At 43.2% G+C, this 24357-nt stretch overlaps 1 protein-coding gene across 5 annotated transcripts in view; it reads right to left on the bottom strand.

The window, feature by feature from the left end:
• The window catches only part of TNS3 (tensin 3), a 198625-nt gene that overhangs the window by 12460 nt on the left and 161808 nt on the right, over window positions 1-24357 (bottom strand). For all 5 annotated transcript variants that reach the window (XM_030487554.1, XM_030487525.1, XM_030487545.1 and 2 more), the window contains 5 exons: window positions 8795-8966; window positions 6509-7152; window positions 5796-5882; window positions 2777-2908; window positions 605-700 (listed from right to left, as the gene is read on the bottom strand). In XM_030487554.1, the coding sequence (XP_030343414.1) occupies window positions 605-700; window positions 2777-2908; window positions 5796-5882; window positions 6509-7152; window positions 8795-8966 (1131 nt within the window). The remainder of the gene's footprint in view (window positions 1-604; window positions 701-2776; window positions 2909-5795; window positions 5883-6508; window positions 7153-8794; window positions 8967-24357) is intronic.

The following is a 24357-nucleotide window of genomic DNA, read 5'->3' as shown; positions in this document are numbered from 1 at the left end:
GTTTGTTTCTCACTGCCTGAATATAGATTTTAATTGGTAAAAAATGTATTAATTTTCCCCACTTGAGTCTCTCTCGCCCATAGTAGTAACTGGTTAGAAACCTCCTTGTCTTTATCTCAACCCATGAGCTTTCTCATCCTGTTTTCCCCTCCTGCCCCATAGAGGAGGGCAAATGAATGAGCAGCTAGGTAGATGTTTGGCTGTTTGCCACAATGGGCAATGTGCTTTCATCATGCTACATTAGGTAGGCTGACACAGCATAACATACTTCGTGAATGTCCCACTCTGATGCCATTTTAGGCAGCTAATACACAGAATACATACTGCACAGGTCAAATTAAGGTGAAAGTCCTGAATCAGTGAGGCCCATAACAGTAATCTAGCTCAACTGTCTGCAGCTGCATTGGTAGTAGTAGGCAAGCTTGCACATATACTTAAGGTAAACATGTACAAGGCTCCTCTAACCTCAGAATGCATTTCTATAGAAACCATCAGGACTTGAGCAGAGTATTCTCTCATTTGCACTCCATCCAAGCCTATAAAACAGCTCTGGCAAATGCAAACTGTTTCCATTTTCTGCGTCCCTGTGATGTACTGTACTTACCAAAATATGGTTCATTTGGGCATCCTTTCAAGCGCACCCCCTTGTGAGTGCATTCAATCAGAAAATGCCTTACAAGTTCATTTGACAAATCTCCAACTGTGTTGAAAAAAGAAAAGAAGGCTCATGAAGAGAAGCAATGAAGAGACAACAGTCTCACAAATTAGCAGGTCTTTGTGAAGCAGTTTTCCACGTTACCACCAAATGTTTTATATACAACATGCAAAGAATACATTAGACCTGCTCCGCTGCAAGGTTACAAGCTGTAGTAAAAAGGCCATTTTGCAAAAAACAAACAAGCAAATAGCTCACTTTAGACAACCAGAGGAAAAGGTTTAGTAACCACAAGTGAGTGACAGCCAAATACACGCTGGTTTCCAAGCAGGGTCCCAACTACAGACAGGAATAGAAATTGGGAAATCTAATGGTTAGAAATTTGCATCAGAATTCTATGCGGAATTTCTAACCATTGGAAGAACTTGTATCCAATGTGACAAGTCAAAGTGTGACAAAATACTCAGATTTTAGTGATGGTTTTGCTCACACAACTTTTCCGGATTAAAACACAGACGATTGAGCTACACCAAGGTAACGATGCCAAGCCTCTCAGTGCAGTTTTACAATGTTTGCAATTTTACACTAAGTCTTTGCTCCTGAAAACAATTACATGAAATCCTCAGGTTTCACCAGGTTTTTGAAGACAGTTTTTCTCTCTCATTTATTGCCCTAGACAAATCAAAATGGTTAAGTTGGATGTAATGAGGAGATTCAAAGTCCAAGAGACACAGAAAAATTCCCATGAGCTTTAACATTCTTTTAAACATACATATGCACACATACAATTAGGAAAACTTCACTACTTCTTGGGAGGCTGGTTCACAGGATTTCACACCTCACTACAAACTGAATCTCTCTCCAAGTAATTTAAAGGTTATTTCATAGCGATGGGACAGAGTCACCCAATCATTCAAACCTTAGCAAAAGAGCAACAACACAGAAAAGCTCTTTTTAACACTGATCTATCAGCCACAGTCAAGGAAACACATGACATCAAGGGTTGACTTTCAAGCTAATACAGATAAACACATTAATCTGGACAGCAGAAACTTCTATGCAAGCAATATTGCAAAGGCCACCTTCTAAAACAGCTTACTGTTTGCTGTTATGCTCCCAGAATATTAAACCTAAATTACTACAGGGGTATGTGGGAAGGGGAAGCCTGGAACAAGAAAATCTGCAGGAAACTGAACAAATTTGTGCCTTCTAGGATGAAACAGCGGGACTCAAAAGAATATCACAGAGTGAGAAATGGAAGAATACTGCAGTCTGAGCTAAGTTTTCTCCTACTTGTCTGTGGCACAACTAACATAAACTGGCTCTTAAAGACTAGCAGTTTGAACTTTCATGTGTTCTGGACTTCACTGGTCTGATGATAAATGTAAAATCACCTACAGCCACTCTCCATTTACATCCTTGTTGTTGCCATCACTGCCCCTGTGCACCCCTGTCATGGTTTGAGCCACAACACTTCATTAAGAAAGACACTGCAGTGGTTCTGCTGACGCTTCTTGGCAACAAAAAGAAGGATTACACGGCAAATTTGTGTTAGAAATTGTCTCAAGATACCAGATTTAAGTGTACAGAACTTGAATAACGCTTTCTGTATGTTTTCCTCATTTTACCTTTCACAACTATCAGGCTCAGTTATACATGGAGGCACTGGAGCTGGGAGAGTAGGTGTATTTAATCACTCCTTTTTAAAAACTATCATCTTTCCTTAGGGAACCTCCTCAGATTTATATCTAACATAGAACTGTCTCAAAACAAAACCTTAAGGCCAAAAATATTCAACCTTCCAGCCAAACTAAAGCTTTACATGGTGGTAGGTGGATCAAAGGCAGATTTCTGATTGCTTGAGAGGACCCATGGTTTTCTATTAGTTTGCTAAGCTACAATGCATGCACAGCTACAATGAACATACATTTACAAGCCATGGTGAAACTATAAAGTACAACAGACAGCTTATCCAATCTCATTTAACAAGGTACCAAATGGAGCCTGTAATTTAAGTTGCATTTACTAGAAGAGTGGAGATTCCTCCAGATTATTACCCTGTAGTAAGAACTTCCTAATATGTGTGGCTTGTTAAATAATAAACAGAAGGGCATGGAGTACCTTTCTTGTTTAACTGCAGCACAGAAGGAGGTGGTGTAGCAACTTTCATTGCTAGCCCATAGGCTCCCCGGAAGGAATGACTGTCTCGAACGATGAATGAGCCAGGTTCCTTGTCCTTGAGAACAGCAATGGCTGCAGGGATTCCGGGAAAGAGAGAGAAAAACAGTTCCAGAACAATGCACACACCCAAAAAGTACAAAGTGAAAATCTATAATTAATAGGAGACTACAGGAAGTAAGATCCTTTCCTCTGCCCCCACTGCTGTAGAAGATAATACAGTCAAGTGTATATGAGTGGAAAAACCTTGTGCAAATCTCATAGATACTTATTTCAAGAGAAGTCTGAAATATAGATCCCAGCTCATTTTTAAACTGAGAAGGACATGCAGGTCCCACCAGGATTCCTACAACCAGCGCAAGAGCAAGTTGATTCCAGCTGACATTTTGTCAACTTGTTAGAAGTGTGACAGAGAGCACACTCTCACTCCCAGGCTGACTACACAGCACTGTTTTGATTTCCCTATGAAGCTTCACCATATGGAGCAGATCTGTTTTCATCCACCACTGAGTTTCTGTTCCTACTAAGCAGTCTCACTCCCTTACTAGTTCTAAAGCAAGGGAAATGTAAGAGAATATTTACTCTTTGACCGTCCAAGCGTTGAAATATTTGACATCTGTATTCTGTGAGCTCTGCTGGAAGTGTGAGATGAAGTCCTCCCCAGGAGGAACCATTTGCAGGGAAACTGCTCCTGCTTTGCATGAGTCTGCTGCAGACTTTGAAATCGAGCAGCCCAAAATCTTAAACTCAAAAGGTTCATCTAATGATTGATCTTAAGTCGGTCTAAATAAAACATTAGTACTTTGCTTTACTTTTTTTTCCCCTTAAACTTTCTGGAAATACTTGCTTGTTTCCAGAGTTTCTAATGATCAGGAAGCCTTCAAAGAAACCCTGGAAAAAGCCCAGATTTGACCCTGGAGTCTTTTAACTGTATACAGAGAACATGGGAATTCTGCACATGGGGCATGAAGCCATGTTTTGCAAGGCCTGAGCAATGATTACATTATAAACACAAACACACACTTTATTTTTTTCCATGAAAAAGTGTAGGAACAGAAAATCAGGAAAATGCAGACACAACTGTCTCTCCTGTTGAAGAGATATATATTCTCTTCCATTAGCTGTTAGGCGGTGAAGAAAACAACCATTTTCACAATCACAGAATCACAGAATGGTTTAGGTTGGAAGGGACCTTAAACATCCAGTTCCAACCCCCTGCCACGGGCAGGGACACCTCACACTAGACCATATTGCCCAAGGCTCTGTCCAACCTGGCCTTGAACACTGCCAGGGATGGGGCAGCCACAGCTTCTCTGGGCACCCTGTGCCAGCACCTCAGCACCCTCACAGGGAAGAACTTCTGCCTTAGATCTAACCTGAACTTGCCCTGTTTCAGTTTGAACCCATCACCCCTCGTCCTATCGCTACAGTCCCTGATGAAGAGTCCCTCTCCAGCATCCTTGTAGGATAATAACCTGTCATGTGTTGAAAGGAGGAAGATGAGTATGGAAAACCCCACAATTCAGAAGCACACATGTAACACCTCTAAATCTACAGGGGACAGTAATCATTTGGCACATGAGCAGTCCATTTAGCACAGAAAAAAAGGACAAGTGCTCCTCCTACTCAGCAGCAGGATCTTAAAAACATCTTTTTAAAAGGATTTTTACTTGGTAGGGTGAAAAGATGCATACTAAAAGGTTGGGAAGATTCTCTTATCATGTGTTCAAGCAGCTAGGTTTAAAATTCCTTTATGATCTACTCCCCTCTCTGGACTCACATCAAGTCAGGACATTTTCTTTGCACGTTTAAAGTTCTCATTATGGGTGGAGGAGCAGACATGGGGAAGGGGACTGGAGTTAAAGCACCAAAACCCATCATCCAAAGATGAACTAATGATCTGTTTTCTATGATCTTTATTCCCCTGAACTCAAATTTACCACTACGCTGTAAGGCATACATACCACTACGATGAGGCATCCTCACCATTTGAGAAACTATGAACTAAACAGAGCAATTCATTATTTGCCAGTAGCTGAAGCTCACGCTAGTTTGGCTTAGCATGGACTCCCTTCCCAATGCAGAACTAATCTGTTATTTTTACTTTCCGACAACCACATTTTAAGAATTGCAGTTGAAATCCTGCTATAACTCATTAAATGGAATTCAATATAGCTGAATATTACAATACAGACACAAGGACCATCAGACCAACTGCATTTGCAAAGCACCCACCATGCTTTACTTACACACTGTTGCATAGGCAAGGTATATATTTGTATGTATCTATTTTCACATACATAGTAACAGCTTTCTCTATCTCATTCCGTAATACATCTGCATATAGGTGTACTATATCTGTATTGTACATCTTAAAGATGTTGTTGCATGGGGGTGTTATTTCGTGACTTTTAAGAAATAATGTATGTCACTTGCAGCTGGCAGTGAAATTCAGGCTACTGGTAGATGAGGATGCCTTTATGGCGACTTCTGGCTAATGAATTCTTCTCTGATATTTAGCATCTCTCAACCTATTATCTGTGCAGGGAAACACACATGGCTGGGATCATGCCAGAGCAGCACACTTGTACTCAAAACGTTTCTGAGAGCAGTTCAGTATTCCCCCACACATATCTGCCATTCCAAACCCTGGAGCTTTCCAGTGAAGTACATTTGCAGCAGCTACTACAGGAAAAATTAAATTACTTTGGAGTTCATTCCATTAGGCTAAGAATTTGTCTGGTCAAGTGAATATTGTTTAGAGACTACCTGACTGCCCTCCACTCTTAAATACAGCCTTCGGACAAAATAAATTAAGTGAGGCTGTCTGTGGCCCTTCTGGGCTCTGTATTTATTCTTGTATTTTTTTTAGACATCAGGTATGCATCAGAACAACTCAAGGAGAATTCTCTCACTAGCCTTTCTGTGAATGGATATGCCCGAATGTGTGTAGTTGATATACCTTGTTCTCTTGAAATATCTGGCTTATACCAGAACTTGGATGTGTCCTGGACAAATTTTACAGTCACATGTTTATCAGTTGTGTTTTCTGTGAAATAAAAGGGAAAAAAATGGTCAAGACATTGTTTAAACACAAAAGCGTTTTTTACTCTTCTTTTCAACTTCCAATCACCTTCATTATTCAAATCACTTGTGATTAGAAGGACAATTTAGAAGAACTCTGGACTGATTTAGAACCAGCAAATATCATACTATACACTAGGATTCTGAAAGCATTCTTGGAAGTTTCATTTTGTAAAACCCATAAAATATTAAAAACTCTTCCATTTGTAAAGCTGTATTAAATACAAACTTCTCAGTGTGAATACACATCTGCATTTTTAACTATTCTGACACAAGTCTAGGAGGGTGCAGAGAATCCAGCCCTTATTAGAAGAAGTTGGACTCCACACTGCTTGCTTGTAGTTTGGCAGTTCAAAAGGCAGGCTGCCCTTGGCTGACATCTAGGGAAGTGCAGAAAGATTCCTGCAGCCTTGCTCTCTGAGAAATACATCCAAACCCACTGAGCTGGTGCCACTTACTGCAAATGTTGAAGCCCTCTGTGCCATTTTCATTTCATTGCTCCCTATCCCCACTTTTAAAATCCCCTAAATGCTTCTTTTAAACTCATATAAAATCTAATGCAATCTGCATTTCTATGATGCACAAACCTACCTGGCACTGGGGAAGTGCTTAACATTTTTGAGAAATCTGGGAGGACATTTGGGAAGGGGATACTGATTGTGCTCCCACTGTGGGGGCTAGAGAAGCCACTTGAAGAAGGGGACACGGAGGCAAAGGAACGGTCTCCTTCAGAGGACCTCTTTTTCTCTGGAAGAGGTGGTTGAGCATGTAGATTCCCTGCATGGTGCTGCTGGACTGCGCTGTTCTGGCTATTGAGTCCAGAGGCCACTGTAATAAAGTTTTGTGTCAAAACACCATTGTCCTCAGCACTTGCCACTGATGAGCTCACAGTTTTAGGAGACATGCTAGTATTGGCTATGAAAGCAGCTTGTTTCTCCTCTTGGGGGGAGCTACTGCCCCTGGTGCCCCCACTGTAGCTCAGATAGGCCCGGGCACTGCTGCTGACTGCACGTTCTTCCTGTGGCTCTGCTGGTGAATTCTCCAGGCTGTTCAGGGTGACAACTTGCAGTCCTGGACTTTGGAAATGAGACAAGAGGGAGACATCTTGCACGGCATTGGAAAATTCAGAGGGCACAAGGTAACCTCCTGGTGGTCTGTTGTTTCCCACTGACAGCTGGAGTGAGGGGGAAGCTTTAGGGCTGCTTTCAAGCCAAGGACGTTCTGTTGCTGAAGAGCTATGGAAAAAAAAAAAAAAAGCCAAAAACTGAACACAGAAAAAGAAACCAACAGTCAAATCATTCCCTTCAAGTGTCACTGTACAATCCGTACTGCAGCAGCAATCATTGAAAGCAAGGGATCACCTCACCCAGGGCAATTCCTGAGGGTGCTCTTTGACATGTGCTGGACCTGGTGACGCAGCTGGATCAAGGGATTCCAGCCCTACCCTGATCACTCATTTCTTCAAGTGTAGGTCATTACTTTCTGCCTCATGTCACCCTCCACCTAGCCATGCTGATGGGAGGCAGGAGAAATGGGGAGAAGGTGAGGGGAAGAAGGGGAGAAGGTGAGGGGAAGAAGAAGGGAAAAGAGGTGACATGAGATATATAAAAAAGAAAGGATTTTTCATTAAAAGGAAATTGTGGAAATGGATACCAGTAGATTTGAACAGATCAAAGTAGAAGGGAAACAAACAGAAGAAATCATTGCAAGAAAAAAACCCAGAGCTACAGCTATCTGCTAGATGAAAAATGACAGAAAAAATGCTTAGAAAGGAACATTTTCTAGATAAAGCTTGAAGCAGGAATGTAAACTTGATAATGACTCCATTGCCCAATAAGCTTTTAATTCATATCCACTTATAATGAATGTTACATTGCCTCCTCTGCCTCCGAAAATACTAACATACTTTGTTCAGTCTTATGATTCACATTCACAGTCACAAAAACATTCTCACACAGTCCAAGTACTGCCTGAAATCAATTAGATGTGATAAATAAAAGATAAATAGGTATCAGCATACTTGAACCCCTCACTGAGAGTCTTACACACCAACCAACAACATTCCAAATACTTACTGTGAAAAAGGAGCCAATGATCCAAGAACCAGAATAGGATAATTAGCCACAAAGGAATGTTGATGCAGAGTGATAGAGAAGGAAGGCTAAACAGCTGTAACATAACACCTCATCTAGGAAGTAAATACAGGGTGTAGCTAATGACCAACCACCCATTGTCATGTTCTTCTGAGCCCTCTAACAGTAACCTGGGACTCCTTGTTTGCTTGCTGTGATTCCTGCTATTTGTCATCTTATGTTGTAAGCTCCTTGGACAAGAACTGTGTTCTAAATTTATACTATTCAGGCTCTGGTCCAGAGCCCTATATGTTTACCATAATACAAATAGGAAATAATAAAACCTCTCAGCCTGCTGGGCAGTTGAGAGGGAGTCAGCTCTTCACTACCAAAACCAAATCCTGACATTTTACTGACTAGAAACACAGGTACTGCAGTGAGGAGAGTGCGCTCTCTCTCATATACACTTACTCCAATGTGAAATTTCATGAAATGCTTTTCAGTAAAGCATTAGAGAAGCTGGTTAAGCACACAGGGAAATACGTATGAGCTTGTACTAGCACACAGTAAAGTAACTGAGCTATAAATTCCTATTTATTTTTGTATTCCTACTTATCTTCAAAGCTAACTATATCCCTGCTATACAAATAACACCTGTGTATGTGGTGAACTCCTGCTGATGGACATCATCACTGAACATAACAACCAAACTCAAAGACCTTGCACAAATGCTCTGCACGCATAACATCTTGGCTGGAAACTAGTTATGAGAACTAAACAGTAAGGTAGGAGAATCTTTTCCTACCTTTCTGCCCCTGTGATAGGACTGTTACTTGAAACAGTACATGAAGATGCGAAACAGTGCTGAAAGGAAGGATCCGTCTGCATGTTAGCCCTCAGCAAGGCCGGGTTAGTGCCCACGGTGCTGTCAGACATCACCAGAGAGTGGTTAATGGCTTCTGTGTAACTTCGAGATTCTGCAGCAAAGGAAACAAAGTGTAAGGCAAGTGAAAAAACAAGTCACATTTTGATGGTCCTTGTACTGACAGAAGCGTTTATAAAACAATCTGCTTTTCTTTAATAGGACTATAAAGATGAGTTTTTATTTGTTCGAGCAGTAACGTTTTATTTTACAACATGATGTTGATTGCTGAAAATATCTAGCAAGACGAATGGCAGACGGAGTAACAATTCCAGAATTGCACCACTCAAACTGTTTGGTCAGTTCTCCAGGGTACATTCTCTAGCCCTAAATGAAAACAGTCCTGTCTGGTCCAAGCTGTTTCGCATTCCACAAGCCACAGTGTTGATCAGGTATGTCTAGTCAAGTATCCTATGTGACTACACACACCGTCAGTGTGCACTTAAACACCAAAGTGACAGAAAACTGGTGCATTAATTCAGCCCACTGCTGAATAGGGCAGGGGACCTGAAGGAAAATGACACACTGAGGTACTCGAACCTTCTTCACCTCAGTCTTTACCAGTAAGACAGGCCTTTAGGAATCTCAAACCCCTGAGACCACAGGAAAAATGTGGATCAAGGAAGACTTACCCTCAGTGGAGGAGGACCAAGCAAAGGAGCACTTAAACAAACTGGACATACCTAAGTCACAGAATCATAGACTCGTTTGTGTTGGAAGGGACCTTCAAAGCTCATCCAGTTCCAACTCACTGCAATGAGCAGGGACACCTTCCACTAGACCAGGTTGCCCAGAACCACATCCAGCCTGACCCTGAATGTCTCCAGGGATGGGGCATCCACCACCTCTCTGGGCAACCTGTGCCCCTGTTTTACCACCCTCATGGTAAAGAATTTCTTCCTCATGTCCAGCCTGAATCTCCCTCTTTCAGTTTAAAACCATCACCCCTCCTCCTGTCACAACAGGCCACACTAAAAAATCTTGCCCCATCTTTCTTATAGGCCCCTTTTAAGAACTGAAAGGCCTCAATACGTCCTTTGGGGCCTGACAGGCTGCACACGCAAGAGCTGAGGGAGCTGGCTGATACTACTGCAAGGCCTCTCTTGATAACTGGGATTTATACAGGAACAGCTGAATCCCTTCTTTACGGGTGCATTTTAATAACCAGTCAAGCTTTAGTGAGGGTTACATTTAGTTATTGTGCCTAAAGCAATTCAACAGGTATTCAAATAAGCGCCGCTTCAACAGCACTGTTTTCTACAATTTCAGTCCTACAAAGAGTTAAGATTGTGCTAATGCATGTTTCCCATAAGGAAATCTTTCTAATGTAAAAAGGAGGAAGGTTCTCACTATTTCTGTAAGCAACACTGAAACAAGTCTAAATAAATCTCCTTTTTCCTTCAATTCATGGTAGAGCCTGGCTCTACTATTATTTGAATGGGGGTGCCAGGTACTTAAAAGAAATGCCTGAGATAAGAAAATCTGCAAATCAGTGTCCTGACTGGAAACCATTCGAATTCCTCACATAGCATACATACTGTACAGAGCAGACATTTAACTGGGTGAGGGAAACAGAAAACTGCCAACACTTTTATCTATATCCATTACTTTAACTACAGCCATGCCAGCCGTAAAAGTGAACTTTAAGGAAATACTGCAGAAATGTGTGTGGTGTGGAAAAGCTAGAGAAATCTCTGTCTAATAGATCAGATATATTACAGTCATACTGGTGCAAACAGAGTCAGAAAAAGCTGGCTGCATGAACCCATGATTTAGGCCATATTCCTGCTGAAATCAGCGATGCTTGCTCTTACAAGTATTACAAAGATTGACTGTTTACCCAAGTATTATAAAGACTGATGTTAAGCCTTGAGCTATGATTTTAATAAAGAAATGTCTTAACTATTATCTGAGAAATAAAAAGATTCGTTGAAGGTGGGCTGGTCAAACTGATGTTGTACATCTGAAGACTATTAGAGCCCCCCCAGACACTAGGCTAAAAGCGGATGAACTTACTGATAGTAGCACCTGTAAGACAAACTATCACAAATGCAGCAGACATCTCATCTCATCTCTGCACATGAACCTGCAGATGCTTCCCAATTATACTGCAGGTTGAGGTGACTCTGCTACTGCATGGGAGAGGTTAATGTCTAACCATTCTATGATTCTATGATTCCCTACAGGCACTGGGAATTATGATCACAGGCTTAACTCTATATGCTTGCTTGGTTTTGTGCCCCTGATACCAGGCTATACTGGTGAGTCAGTATGCTCCAGTTATTAAGAACCTGGGGGAAGGGCGGGCAGCGGCACTCCTTCTGAAATAGCTTAAAATCTTCTCCCAATCTAATGTGATCTCAGCTATGTGCTTAAGAGTTAATCTGAAGCATTCGTACAGCAAAGTCCACTCCTTCTCCCAGCAATAACAGTACTTGCTTGAAGAAATGGACCAAGACTTGATTTCTCCCTGTTTCGGGCCTTGGACTGTTGCTGTTACCTTCAGAGCATTGATTGTTGCGTTCTGTCACACTCAGAGATGCAGCATGTCTTTTCATACCCCATTTTCACAGGTGTAAAATACTAAACTAAGAGTGAAACGCTACTGGCAGCCAGGCATGTAATGTGCGGAAAGAATGCAAACTCCATACAGCTCTTCCCAGGCTGTACAAGTCTATCTGAAAGGCACTTTCCGATGAAAGCAGCTTTGTTTATATTTCATTTGAAAACAAGCTTGCTCAATATGTCAGCTATGCCTCTATTGTCTGATGCAGAGTCCACACTCACCGGTCAGCTCTTAACCCTTTATCTCATGGAATCATTAACTCAGTGCAATCCCATAGCTTCAGCAGTGTTTCTGTATATATGGTACAGACTCCCCTGGCATGTTTGATGCAAAGCATCAGTCCTTCTTGCTGCAGGTCCCTACTAAATCTATGCCATTATCTCTGTGAGAATGTTTACAGTGTAAAAGTGCGGCTCTCTACTTAAAGAAGTGACATGACAAAACCAGGATCATTCATGTTCATGTCTCTTCATGCCACTCAGGTCAGACCTGCGCATCTTTCACTGATCATCCATTTTACAGGCAGAACCTAAGAGATGAATTGGACTCTTTGAATCATACACTACAGAAAAGTGACTTTCAGGAAGAAAACAAATACTCTTGTGCCTACATGCAAGGCAGAAAAATATCCAGTTTGCTCTTCTACTGTTCCGCTTGGCAGTAAAGGGCAAATACTTGTGAAATTTGCAAGCTTCTTTCAGTTGTAGGCACAAACTCCTGGATGTGTGTAGGACACAGCTGTATAATGTAAGAAGTTATAGATTAACCTGTATTTTAATCCACTAAATCTGTTAAAACAAAAAAGAAAAAATCCACCAGCCCCCCCGCCCCGAGTGGCTTAACCCATGCCATGGTCCAGATAAAAGAGATGTAAAAACCTTCCTTTTCCTCTTTCTTGTAGCAGCTGAAGCACAAAATCACCTCACAGCTTTAGAGACAATGGTCCAACAATGGCAGGGAAGGGAAAGAAGCAGCCATTCCACCATCATACCTTGTATTTTAGCAGCTTCTAACACATTCCCATCTTTGTAGTTCTTTTTCTGAGAAGCTGATAGCTAACCTGCATTGCATGAGGTTGAAAACTCCAGTCCTCAGTTACATTTTTGGGGAAAGAGAACTCCTAGGTCACTGTTGCACTCCCAAAACCCTGAGCTGACCACCGCTGACTTATCTCAGGACAGCCTAAAAGCTGAACGGACACAGAAAAGCATATTGCTCTAAAGCAAGCCAAAGTAACCGAGCCACTGCCAGCCCTGAAGAGCAGCAGAGGGATAAGAAGCTTTGTGCAATTTCACAGACTATTTTGTGACCCATCCTTTGATGGCCACAGCCTAACAAAAGACTTTCAAGAAGCCACTTCAGATAAGGCTATGAAATATTCCACATATCAATACTGTGATTCACAGGTCCCTCTGCTTCCAGAGAGGCACATAGTATTCCCAGCATTCTCAAAAAACTCCATGGCACTTCACGGCTTGGCATCCAGCTGGCTCCAACTACCATTTGAAGTTTACGTCAGTGCCAGTGTAAACTCCACACAGTGCTGAGCTGTTCATCTCTCCTCCCACATCCAGGGAACTGTAAGCGTTCCTATGACAATAGTCTCTGCTGATACAACTTTATTTTATCCAGGAGACCAAGGGTCAAAAGATGGCCACTTCCCTTTTCCAATATTAAAATCTTATTACTCATTAAGCAAGTTACTCTGCCATTCACCTGAATGTCTTGCAGAAGATTAAGGCTCAACTCAGCTCTGAGATGTTACGCATGCAAGGAAAGGTACAGCAAGGAACAGAGATAACCCTAGCCTTTACTAGTAAGAACGACCTATCTAGAGAAACAATGGATGGCTCCATGGTTTGAAGTGTGTCAGTGAGACAAAAAGTACTGGATGAAGATCTTAGGCACATTTTATGAAAGAGGTTTGTTTAGGTATGTTTCTTTCCAAACCTTAAAATCTACAAAAGGAAAAAAGTGGAGAAAGCTTTATCAGAGAAACAATCAACGAAAGCAAAAACACCATCAAAGTACACAGCAGGCACAATTTTAGTTCTTCTAAGTCATTTTGCCAATATTTCAGCAAAGGAAATGTGGATGGAAAGATCAGCTGGAAAGTCACAGTTTCAAAGGAAACATTGGAGCAAGGAAGAGAACTTCAGTGGAAGAGAGGTACTGACATGCAACATCAAGTGACAGCTTATTGGACTGGATGAAGTGAAAAAGAGCACACAATTCCAACTGCAGAGTGTGAGTATGGAGTAGTAGAGGCTTGTGCTCCTATGGAGAGCCAAAAACCCTGGAAAAAGTGAACTCATGACAAAAGGATTTGGCTCCCTTGAAAAAGAGTCCCACCGGCAGCTGACAGAGTGCTAACAGCAGAATTGGCACTGGTGAAGCTCCTTCACAACCTCTGCAGAGCTCACAGGAAAGGCCAGAGTTAACATCCCTGCATATGGAGAAAGGAGACAGCAAGTCTCTTGAACCAGTTCACAAACTGACACCTTCTCAAGTCCTTGGCACTGCAAGGTTCTTATGGAGCAGCCATCTTCACTTTCTCCTCTCTCTCCTGCTTTTCCAAATGCTCAGGTGCCAGAATTAGTGAGACTGAGATAATGCTGAAACTCTTTTGCTTTCAAGTCTGCAACTGTGACCTTTTATACTTGCTATATTCTGCTTTCAATTTCACAAAAATACAGTGATCAGAATTACTCCCTTCCATGAAACCCACAAACTTTGGCCCCACTGTTCTTTCCTTTCCGTAGAACATGTGGAAATCAACGAGCGATCCTCAAGATCTTGTCTTTATAATTTCAACTGCGAAGGGAATGACTTACTTCTTTTGCACAGTATATGCTATCCTTTCCAACACAAGTTGTTCCATCTCATTCAGGGCTAAATCCCCCAAGCTGTTGCTGCTAGCCAGCTTCCACCATTACTTCTTAAGTGTTGCAAACAAAGAGCTCTGAGAACATTTCATTTACTGTATTACCGTTTCTTTTGGTGGAAAAGAGTTAAAACACAACTAAGCTGACCTAAGCCACACACACTGAAAACAAAACCCCAAACTACCCCAGGCAGCAACAAAACACCTTCCTGTTCATTGTCCCCAAAAAAGAAGTTCTTCATCAGGGACTGTAACAATAGGGCAAGGGGTGATGGGTTCAAACTGAACCAGGGGAAGTTCAGGTTAGATCTAAGGCAGAAGTTCTTCCCTGTGAGGGTGCTGAGGCGCTGGCACAGGGTGCCCTGAGAAGCTGTGGCTGCCCCATCCCTGGCAGTGTTCAAGGCCAGGTTGGACACAGGGGCTTGGAGCAAACTGCTCTAGTGTGAGGTGTCCCTGCCCATGGCAGGGGGTTGGGACTGGGTGAGCTTTAAGGTCCCTTCCAACCCAAACCATTCTATAATTCTACGCTCTTCACATTTCTGATAGGATAGATTTGGAGGGTTTATAGTTTAGAAAACAGGTAATTTGTTGAGAAACTTTCCAAATAACAACTTGCAGCCTGAGATAATCACTGTTATTGTTGCCTTACTTATGTTCCAGCAATCTCTCCCCAAAACCTGCAGCAACCAAACGCTGAATCAGCACATTTTGCCCACTGTAGTCACCATGCTGCATGAAGTCTCCACTACCACAGAGGAGCTCTAAGGGCACATGAAAATCTGCAACATTTTCTACAAGTACATTTTAAAAACAAACTGGATTTCATACTGAAGATTAGTCAGGTATTTTACGGACTATAGCCACAGAAATCCTGCTTTCCCCAGTATTTCTTCAAAACCCTTTATTTATTTAGAAAAAATTAATAATCCTAAAATACTAACACAGTTTTTATCTTCATGTCTTTTTGCTTTTTAGTTCACCTAAAGATAAAGATAGCAAAACCAAAGGCAGAACAACTAGACTATGAAGACCCCATTTTGCCCAGATTAATCCTCCCTCCCACAACTGAATATTATCAATTCACAAGAAAATTGGAAATCCACCTTTTTCATTTTCTTATGAAAAGCTGAGAACTCTCTTCCAGCCCGATACCCACTGCAGCTCCTGACCTTTTCAGGCAGGCACACACCCTGCTTTGGAGACCACTGGTCTAATGCACTGACAGGGAAAAAAGGGCATGCAGTTAAGCGATAGAAAGAGGAGGTTTTAGTTTGGGGGGGAGGGTTGTTTTTGTGTTGTTTCTATTTTTATTTATCTATTTTTAATGGATGGAACAGGAGCAGTTTCTCTGCTGGCCTGGAATCTGCTGGGGTTGATGCGCATCCGTAACATCTTCACAACTGCCTGTGTTATTTCAGGAGACATGTCACGAACCAAAATCATGTACTATCACAGAGGCACCCACAGTTTCCCCCACTTTGCCAAACCCCACCAATAGCAAACAGATACAACAGGGTCTTTTTCAAGCTTATCAAGGAAAAGACAAAGTTACTAATGCTTGGAGATTCTGCTAATGCCTGTTTGAATCAACTCTCTGCGAGTAACCAAATCAGCCAGGTTGAACCTAGAGAAGCTATGAAGATGGTGGCTCCATCATCCACATACTAACCCCTCTACACCCCAAAGGTCAGCTTCAGTTGCTTCATTAAACAGCACTGAGAAGGATCTCAGTGGAATATGTATTATGTGCTTGGCTCTTACAGAAAACACAACAGTGTGGTGGCTGACAACCTGAGAAATAAAACAGCAAATTTGGAGAGGTGGTAAAGTATTTCTCAGTGACATTTATTTGGTGGTAGAAATAACACATTCAACAGAATGCAAACTGTTAGTAATTAAAGCTCAGTCATGCTGCAGGACTGAAGGCTTCTAACTTCATGCAATTATTTATTGTGTGCATTTAGAAAGCGTTCACTGTGCTTTGGGAACCTTTCAGATGTATTTATTTAGAATAATAAAAAAGTCCATTCTTGCCCTATGCCTGAAGAGGGCTGTAAACCATCCCCATTGCCCCCCAAGGAACTACCCTTGGCACAGCAGCCACCCCCAGCAAGCCCTGGGTGAGCCAGGCTGGCGCTCGGCCACCTCTACAGGAGATTGTGGCCTGCTGGCAAGATGCATGGCAACGACTGGGTGCACACTGGGACATTCCTGTGTTCCAGCAACTTCCAGCTCCCATAACAGCCCACAGAGGCTTCTGTCAGTAACAAACAAATGCAGGCTCTGAAGCTATGCCAGGGGTCAGCTTATCTCCAGGCAACCCTAGGATCAGGGAATTAATTGCACTTACCCTCTGCCCCTGTCTGCACAGGGATAAGTATCAAAAGGATGATTTACCAGACCCTACTTTCCCCAACCCATAGTCCCTGTCCTTAAGATCTCACTATCAAGCTTCTTTTCTACTGAGGAAATAGCCTTTCCCTTGACAGACCCTTCCACCAATTTTCAGATGCTTGGTGTCATACATCCATTCAAAAATACCAAAATACAAATAACTCCTATTTGCCAAAGACAAATTGCAATTCAGCATCTTGAAAGCAGTAAAATTCTTATCGCACCTTTCTGAAGTCCCTTTTTATACTCATTTGTTTTATTCTCCCAAATAGTACTAGCGGAAAAAAGAAAAGAAACTTCCCCAGGGACTAAAGCAATCAGTTGCACATGTCTTCTCATGTATTTTAAAAGGTCTTGCAGATGCTCTGCTATTGACTTTAAGCATAGTTTTGCTGCCTTAGGAATGCAAATCAGCTGCGGAGGCAACTCCTCAAGCCATCCGGGTCACATGCAAACAAAAAATGTGACATTTATCAAACCCCTCTTAAAGAGAGCACCACAGTCAGTCTGTAACACAGAAACAAGAGCACTGCCTTCTGCCTTGAAGTACAGCAGATCATGGTACACGACCAGATCATGACACAGTGATGAACCAAACCAGATCCAACAAAACAACCAGAATATAATTATTAACATGCCCGCACTAAGTTTGCACAGCAAATTAGTTTAGTTCAGTGGCTTTAGACACAGCCAATTCCATTCTTATCGTGGTTTATCTCCTGATGGAATGTCAGATATTCACATTGTCAATACGACAATTTTCATCAAACTGCAAAATTAAATTGCAGTAGCTTTAGAAGAGAAAAAACCCACTAGGAATCAGAAGTGTACAAACTGGTACCTTTGAGATAAACAGCAATACTTTTTCAGGCAGAATGCCCTGGAAGACCTTTCAAGAAAGGAGAGTAAAACATCTGCCCTGTGCTCCCAAATTCATTAGCTACTGAAATAGCTTGAGATGTGGGAGATGCAGGTCCAGGTTGTCTGTGCTGAACTGAAAAATGCAACTCCTGCCTACTGAGAGACCCACTGCAAAGCCAGCGCAAAGGGGGCAAGAGGAGAGGTACAGGGGGCAAATACTGAGTGAATGATGAAGGGACTGAGCTTGAGGCTGACTTTCTGGCATTCCTGGAAAGCAAGCACCAAACGAAATTTTCAATTTCGTGGTCTCTAAGGTGAAAAAGAGGGAAAGAGATAGTTTGAGCTCCCCTTTTCCTGCCTCAGTCCAGCTTTCTGGCGCCAGTAGGCACAAGAGAGGTCCAGGTATGCAGCTTTTGACATCTGAGGCGTACTTACCCAGCACAAAGAGTGGAAGCAATCAAACTGATGTCTGGACGATCTACCACAAGTCTCACTTTGGTGCTGCTCTTCTACTGCCTTAATGTGCCCCTTTTCAACCTGTTCACTTTTCTGGAGTCACAAATGGCTGAACTCAGCTCACTGCAGCCTGAATACCAAAAGCCAGGGCTGCTTTTTAGTTTTGAAATAGCACACCTAAACAAGTTTTCCTTTTAGAATCAGAAAAAGAACTAATTTTTCAGAAGCTGCTTTAAGAATAGAATCACAGAATAGTTAGGGTTGGAAAGATCCTTAAGATTATCTAGTTCCAACCCCCCTGCCATGGGCAGGGACACTACTTTTAACCATGTGGAATTGAAACAGGTAAAACCAAGCTCAGTTCAGTGTATCTTCAGTATCATGTAAAAGAATGAGAAGTGAAGCTACTAGATGATTTCTTGGTCTGTCTCTTCAGGATTATGATTCAGTAACCATTTAGAGTTGCAGTTCACACAAGCATCTGCTGCTACTGACTTGCATTAAGGCCAGAAGAATCAGGCTCTTTTAAGTATTCTGGTGCATCCCGCCCATGATACCATGCAACAGTTGGCTGCTCAAGGACTGTATTATATTTTGATGGGAAATTCAGATCTGGAGTAAGAAAGTGAGAATATTTTACATGTACTGCCTGAATTAGAAGAATTACCCTGCCAATGCTCGTGGCACAACACACTGTTTTTCTCATTAAGCAAGAAAGCAGGAAAACTATGTGATATTCCTCATTAAGGAAAGACTTATGTTTACAAAGTCAGTTCATTTTTCACGCTTTTGAAAGGAAACTTACTGCTGCAGTAACATTACCAGCAATTCCTCGCGGGAGGAAAAAGAATCAGCCTGGACAAACTTATTGTACACAGTCAGCAATTACATATGTTCCAGGCAGGCTCCATTTCTTCTGCTTTGAAAAAGCAGCAAAACAAAAAGCCACCACCACACACTCAAAGAAGCATTAAGTCTTCCTCAGCAGAAAAATAACTTCCCAGAGCTCATGAACCCTGCCCCATGCCCTCTGCCACTCCATTAGCGACCGCAGGAAAAAACCTCATACTGACAAATCTTGTCTGCAAAGCTTTTCACTTTCTCTGTGGCCTCCAAACGTTACTACATACCCACACAAGGATAATTCTTCCCCCTACTTCTCTCCTTCAGCGTTTGCAGATCACATTTCACGGCCGCCGCGCGGTGCTCGGAACGCGGCCAGCGGAACGCCAGACCCACAGAACGAGTTTTCAGGCCGAGGGAAATACACGGCAAAGAGGGAGAGCAGGAAATCAAGAACCTACCTATGGAGGCCATCATGACAGAAGGTCTCTCACGGAGCACGGGATGTGCAAGATCTTTGTTCCCTCCCGCAGAGCCGGTCACACCGCTCGGGGAGCGCAGCAGCCGGAGGCTTGGGAAAAGCCATTTCCCACATTTGCCAGCTCTAATACCATCCGCTCTCCCCCGCGGGTTCAAACTTCACTGCAAAGAGGATTTCAGTGTCTGCGGTGAAAGCAAGCCAGGCTCCTGCTCTCAGTACGGCCACTCAGCTGAAAACAGCCGGAGTTCACTCCATCCAAGCGGAAAGTAACTCCACAGTTGTTGCTGGGCCAGCCCTGCCGCTGCTGCTCACACAGACTGCCCATTCAGTGCATCCCGCTCCGCTGGCTCCACCTCGCCTGCTCTGACTTTGTTCTCCCCCAGCTCTCGCAGTGGCTCACGCCGCCTCCCGCACGCCCAGCGCCGCTCCCAGCGCATCCTCCTCAGCCAGTGCCGGGGGAGGCAGGGGCACCGCTGGGGCTCAGAGCTCAGGCTCTTCTGCTCCTGCACACAGTTTGGTTCTGTCTCTTTGGTTGGTTGTTTTGTTTTAAGGAGATGCCCAGTTCCCCCAACACTTCGTTGGACCTCACAGATTTCTTTCTTTCAGAGAGATGCAGGACACGGAACCAATACCAGTCAGACCATAGACTCCCAGACTGGTTTGGATGGGAAGGGACCTTAAAGCTCATCCAGTTCCAACCCCCTGCCACAGGCAGGGACACCTTCCACTAGAGTAGGTTGCTCCAAGCCCCTGTGTCCAACCTGGCCTTGAACACTGCCAGGGATGGGGCAGCCACAGCTTCTCTGGGCACCCTGTGCCAGCCCCTCAGCACCCTCACAGGGAAGAACTTCCTAATGTCTAACCTAAATCTCCCCTCTGGCAGGTTAAAGTTATTCCCCCTTGTCCCTACAGGCCCTTGTCCAAAGCCCCTCTCCAGGTTTTCTGTAGCCCCTTTAGGCACTGGAGCTGCTCTAAGGTCTCCCCTTCAGGAGCCTTCTCTTCTCCAGGCTGAACCAGCCCAGCTCTCTCAGCCTGGCTCCAGAGCAGAGCTGCTCCAGCCCTCGCAGCAGCTCCATAGGTGGCCTCCTCTGGACTCGCTCCAGCAGCTCCATGTCCCTCTTGTGCTGTTGCCCCAGAGCTGGAGCAGGACTGCAGGGGGGGCTCCCCAGAGGGCAGCAGCAGGGGAGAATGCCCTCCATGACCTGCCGCTCACACTCTGGAGGTGCAGCCCAGCACACGGGGGGGTTCTGGGCTCAAGCGCACACCGAAGCCAGATCATGGGGAGCTTCTAATCACCAACATTCCCAAGTCCCTCTCCTCAGGGCTGCTCCATCCAGTCTCCCCCAGCCTGTAGCTCTGCTGGGATTGCCCCGACCCAGGGGCAGGACATTGCACTTGGCACTGTTGAACTTCATGAGATTTGCACGGTTCCACCTCTCCAGCCTGTCCAGGTCCCTCTGGATCCTATTCCTTCCCTCCAGCGTGTCAACCACACCACACAGCTCGCTGTCATCAGCAACTTGCTGAGGGCGCATTCAATCCCACTGTCCCCGTCACTGACAAAGATGTTAATGTGGATCAAAGCCCAGTTGCTCTATAATGCCAAACTGGCTCAATACTCTCCAATAAATTTAGGATCTAGAGCTCTGAATAAAGTTTGACTCACTTCCCAGGGTTTCTTTCACAAAACACCACGTGCAACCCTACAGTGTTGCATTCAACACCACCCTATCATTGTTCAGAGCAGGTTTTATTTACAGGTCAGGAAGATGAGTGGAAGCACTGCAGCGCTGCAATGGGCAGCACATTTCCTCCCCAGATTGTTCTTCAGTGGCCCAGGGCACCGGATTTTCTGAAAGGATGACTATCGGAAATTACTTGATATGGACAGAAACAAATATGTCCATTTAAAGCTTTCCTGTACTCAGTTGCTTTCAAACAGCAACATATTCTGAATGTGTGTACTAAACACTTTTGATAGCTTTAAAATACACATATTTGCTTGATTATACAGATGAGTACTGGTATACTAATGAAAATGTTCTCTTCTTCAACAGACCAAAAGGTAAACTACATCACTCTATATAAGAATACTCACTCCTGCTATTGATTTTCTTCATAGCAGCTGCTTATATTAAATACTTTCATAATGGTTGCATCCAGGAGATGCAAATAGCAAGGATGAGTTGTGATATGCACCACATTCCCAGGCAAAACATGAGGAACAATCCTTGCCACAGCGGCAGAACAGGTTATTAATGCAGCAGTCCAGAACTGCCATCAGTTACTTTGATTAATTTATTAGACAACTACAGTCTTTCTTTGTCTTAGATGCTTCCTGGCAGAAACAAATGCAGTCAAACAGAGGCTTCAAGCTCCTACAAACAATAATTATTAGACAAAATTGCTCTCCATAGAAAGCATTCCTGGCTTGGCATAAAAAAAGCACTGTAATCACAGGAAACCTTTGGATGTTCCATTTCCTTCCCAATTTTCAAGTCTTGGAAGCTTTGCTTGCTCAGCTGTTTACACTTACTGAATTAGAAGAGTATGGAGATAGTAACACTGAACCAAGAAGATAACAGTGGTCCAAGACAGCACATTGGAAGGCTGGGTTAAGTGAGAAAGTATTCATTTCCAAAGTAAGGTACAAATGTAATCTAAATAGAAACCAGGTAGTCAAAAATCATTCATGTCTTTGAGTTTTCTCCACATTGTATCAAATTCACCCTTTGTTAAGATTTTTTTTGCATGGGGCTTTCTAACAGAATCAGAGTTGCTTCTCTTTAGGGGGCTGTTCATCAGTGACATGAACACTTAATGATAAACATAAGGTGCTTGGCAGGAGAATTCACCCTTTGTCCTTCTGTCATAAGTTCGAAGTTTCAACCAGCTGAGGTGAGTTCCAGGGAAGTAAAAAACCAACCTGAAACTCTAAAGCCAGGAAATCTAGAGGGCCAGACTGGAATTATTTTGTTAGAAAAGCATAGAAGTAAGAGTTTGGGAGGGGGCTGTTGGAAGTCTCTGGTGAGGAACTGGTTGGGTTTAGGTGAGTGCAGTTTGTAAGGTAATGCCATCCCAAAAGAAAGACTTATTTGGCAAGGAGAATTGGTTTCCTGACTGTGTCAGACATAGCACAGAGACAAGAATCAGCTCCTCCGTCCTCTGCTGGGTGGTAGTATTTACTCACATAGCAAGGCTTGTGTACTTCTCCTAGGTAAAGTGCACAAGATTCCCAGTTTCATCAGAACTATCACACTGTAAGATCTATATAAAGTGGCTTAAAATGCAGGGTTTGAATTGTAACATACACCTTTCTCCAACAGGAAACCCTGCAGGAGAGTGGCTAAGCTGCGGCCCTCAGACACGAACACAGCAAAGCCCATGATTTGTGAAGGAATGGCACACATTTCCCTGCTGGTCCTACAACTGACAGAAATGTGGGAGTCAGTCTCAAGTGACACTGCACTCAGTTTGTCTGCTAGATGTCTGAATATGAACAGCTTCATGAAATAACATGCCTATCTCAGGCATAGAAAAACACAGACTAATTTAGCTATCTCCTCTTCTGAGAGAGGGAATAAACATGAAGAGAAGTAGTGTATGGGAGAACAGCATCTTAGAGAACACAGAGCAGTATGGCCTTTGGACTGTAAACACTGAAGTGGGACTGAATGTGTATTTCCTCTCTGTCCTCACTCAACACTGGCAGGTCTGTGATTCTGAAATTACAGACCACCTTTGTCTTGTGACTGCAGCAGACCAGACCAGGCCTTCCCAGGCACCCAAACAAAGGGTCCTCTTTCAGACTTCAGTAGTTTTAAAAAGGTGTGCTCACAGCTGCACTTCAGTTCTTAGATCTTTCTTGTCTTTTGGCCTTCCCTCAGACTACATGGATGACTCCAGCACATCACAGTCATCGAGTGCCACGTCATATAGTACAAGACCTCACCCTGAAAAACCTTGTTCCATGTAGGGGCTGGTTTCAGCTGGGATACAGTTAATTTTCTTCCCAGCAGCTGGTGCAGTGCTGTGTTTGGGCTTCAGTCTGAGAACAATGCTGATAACACACCGATGGTTTAGTTGTTGCTCAGTAGCACTTACCCTGATCAAGGACTTTCCAGTCTCTCATGCTCTGCCAGTGAGGAGGGGCACGGGAAGCCGGGAGGAAGCAGATACAGGACCCCTGACCCAAACTGGCCAAAGGGGTATTCCATACCACAGCATGTAATGTCCAGGATAGAAGCTGGGGGGAGTTACCTGTCCAGACCTGAGTCATCACATATAATGTCACTGCACTGAAGTCGCAATATTTACTTTGCTGGTTGCAATGCTGATGCCCACTGAACTCAGTGCCCTCAGCACTGGGCAGTGGGAGTAGGAGGAGGATTTCTCAGACTGTGACCATCAGTGCTAACATGCCCTTGCTTTGGTATGCTCTTCTGATGACCCATGGGCATTTATTTTCTGACCTGCTTTTTCCTCTTACAGTAACTTGGCCTGAAGTTTCCAAAATACATCAGTTTTCCGAATGCTGTATGAAATCAGTTCTTTGACAGACAGGTACTTACAAGTCTCTCAGTGGGTGTACTTGATAAACTCACTCTGGTGCTAAGCAATGACCTAAACAGACTGGTTGTACAGTATGCTCCCTGAGGAGCAAATATAAACTGAAATAAAATTTCTAGAACAAGCATTGTATACAAAGGACATATTATGAACATATTAAATATTCTCTATTTTGTTTTCTAATGTTTTCTTAAATGTCATCTTCTTTTTCAAACACCCTTTATAATAAATTCATTACCAAAATGCTGTGGTGATTTAACACAGGTAGGCAGAGGTTTCAAACTGCTAGGCTGCCACTCAGACACAGAGGTAAATGGCAAGTTTAAAGAAAGAAATCTAAGCACAGCAGAAACCTTTTCATTAACGTTGTAGTTCGCTATTTCATACAGTAT

Source organism: Strigops habroptila, chromosome 1 (assembly GCF_004027225.2).
Source record: "Strigops habroptila isolate Jane chromosome 1, bStrHab1.2.pri, whole genome shotgun sequence".
Taxonomy (NCBI): domain Eukaryota; kingdom Metazoa; phylum Chordata; class Aves; order Psittaciformes; family Psittacidae; genus Strigops; species Strigops habroptila.
The sequence above is the reverse complement of the archived record's forward strand: the minus strand, read 5'-3'. Positions and strand labels throughout refer to the sequence as shown.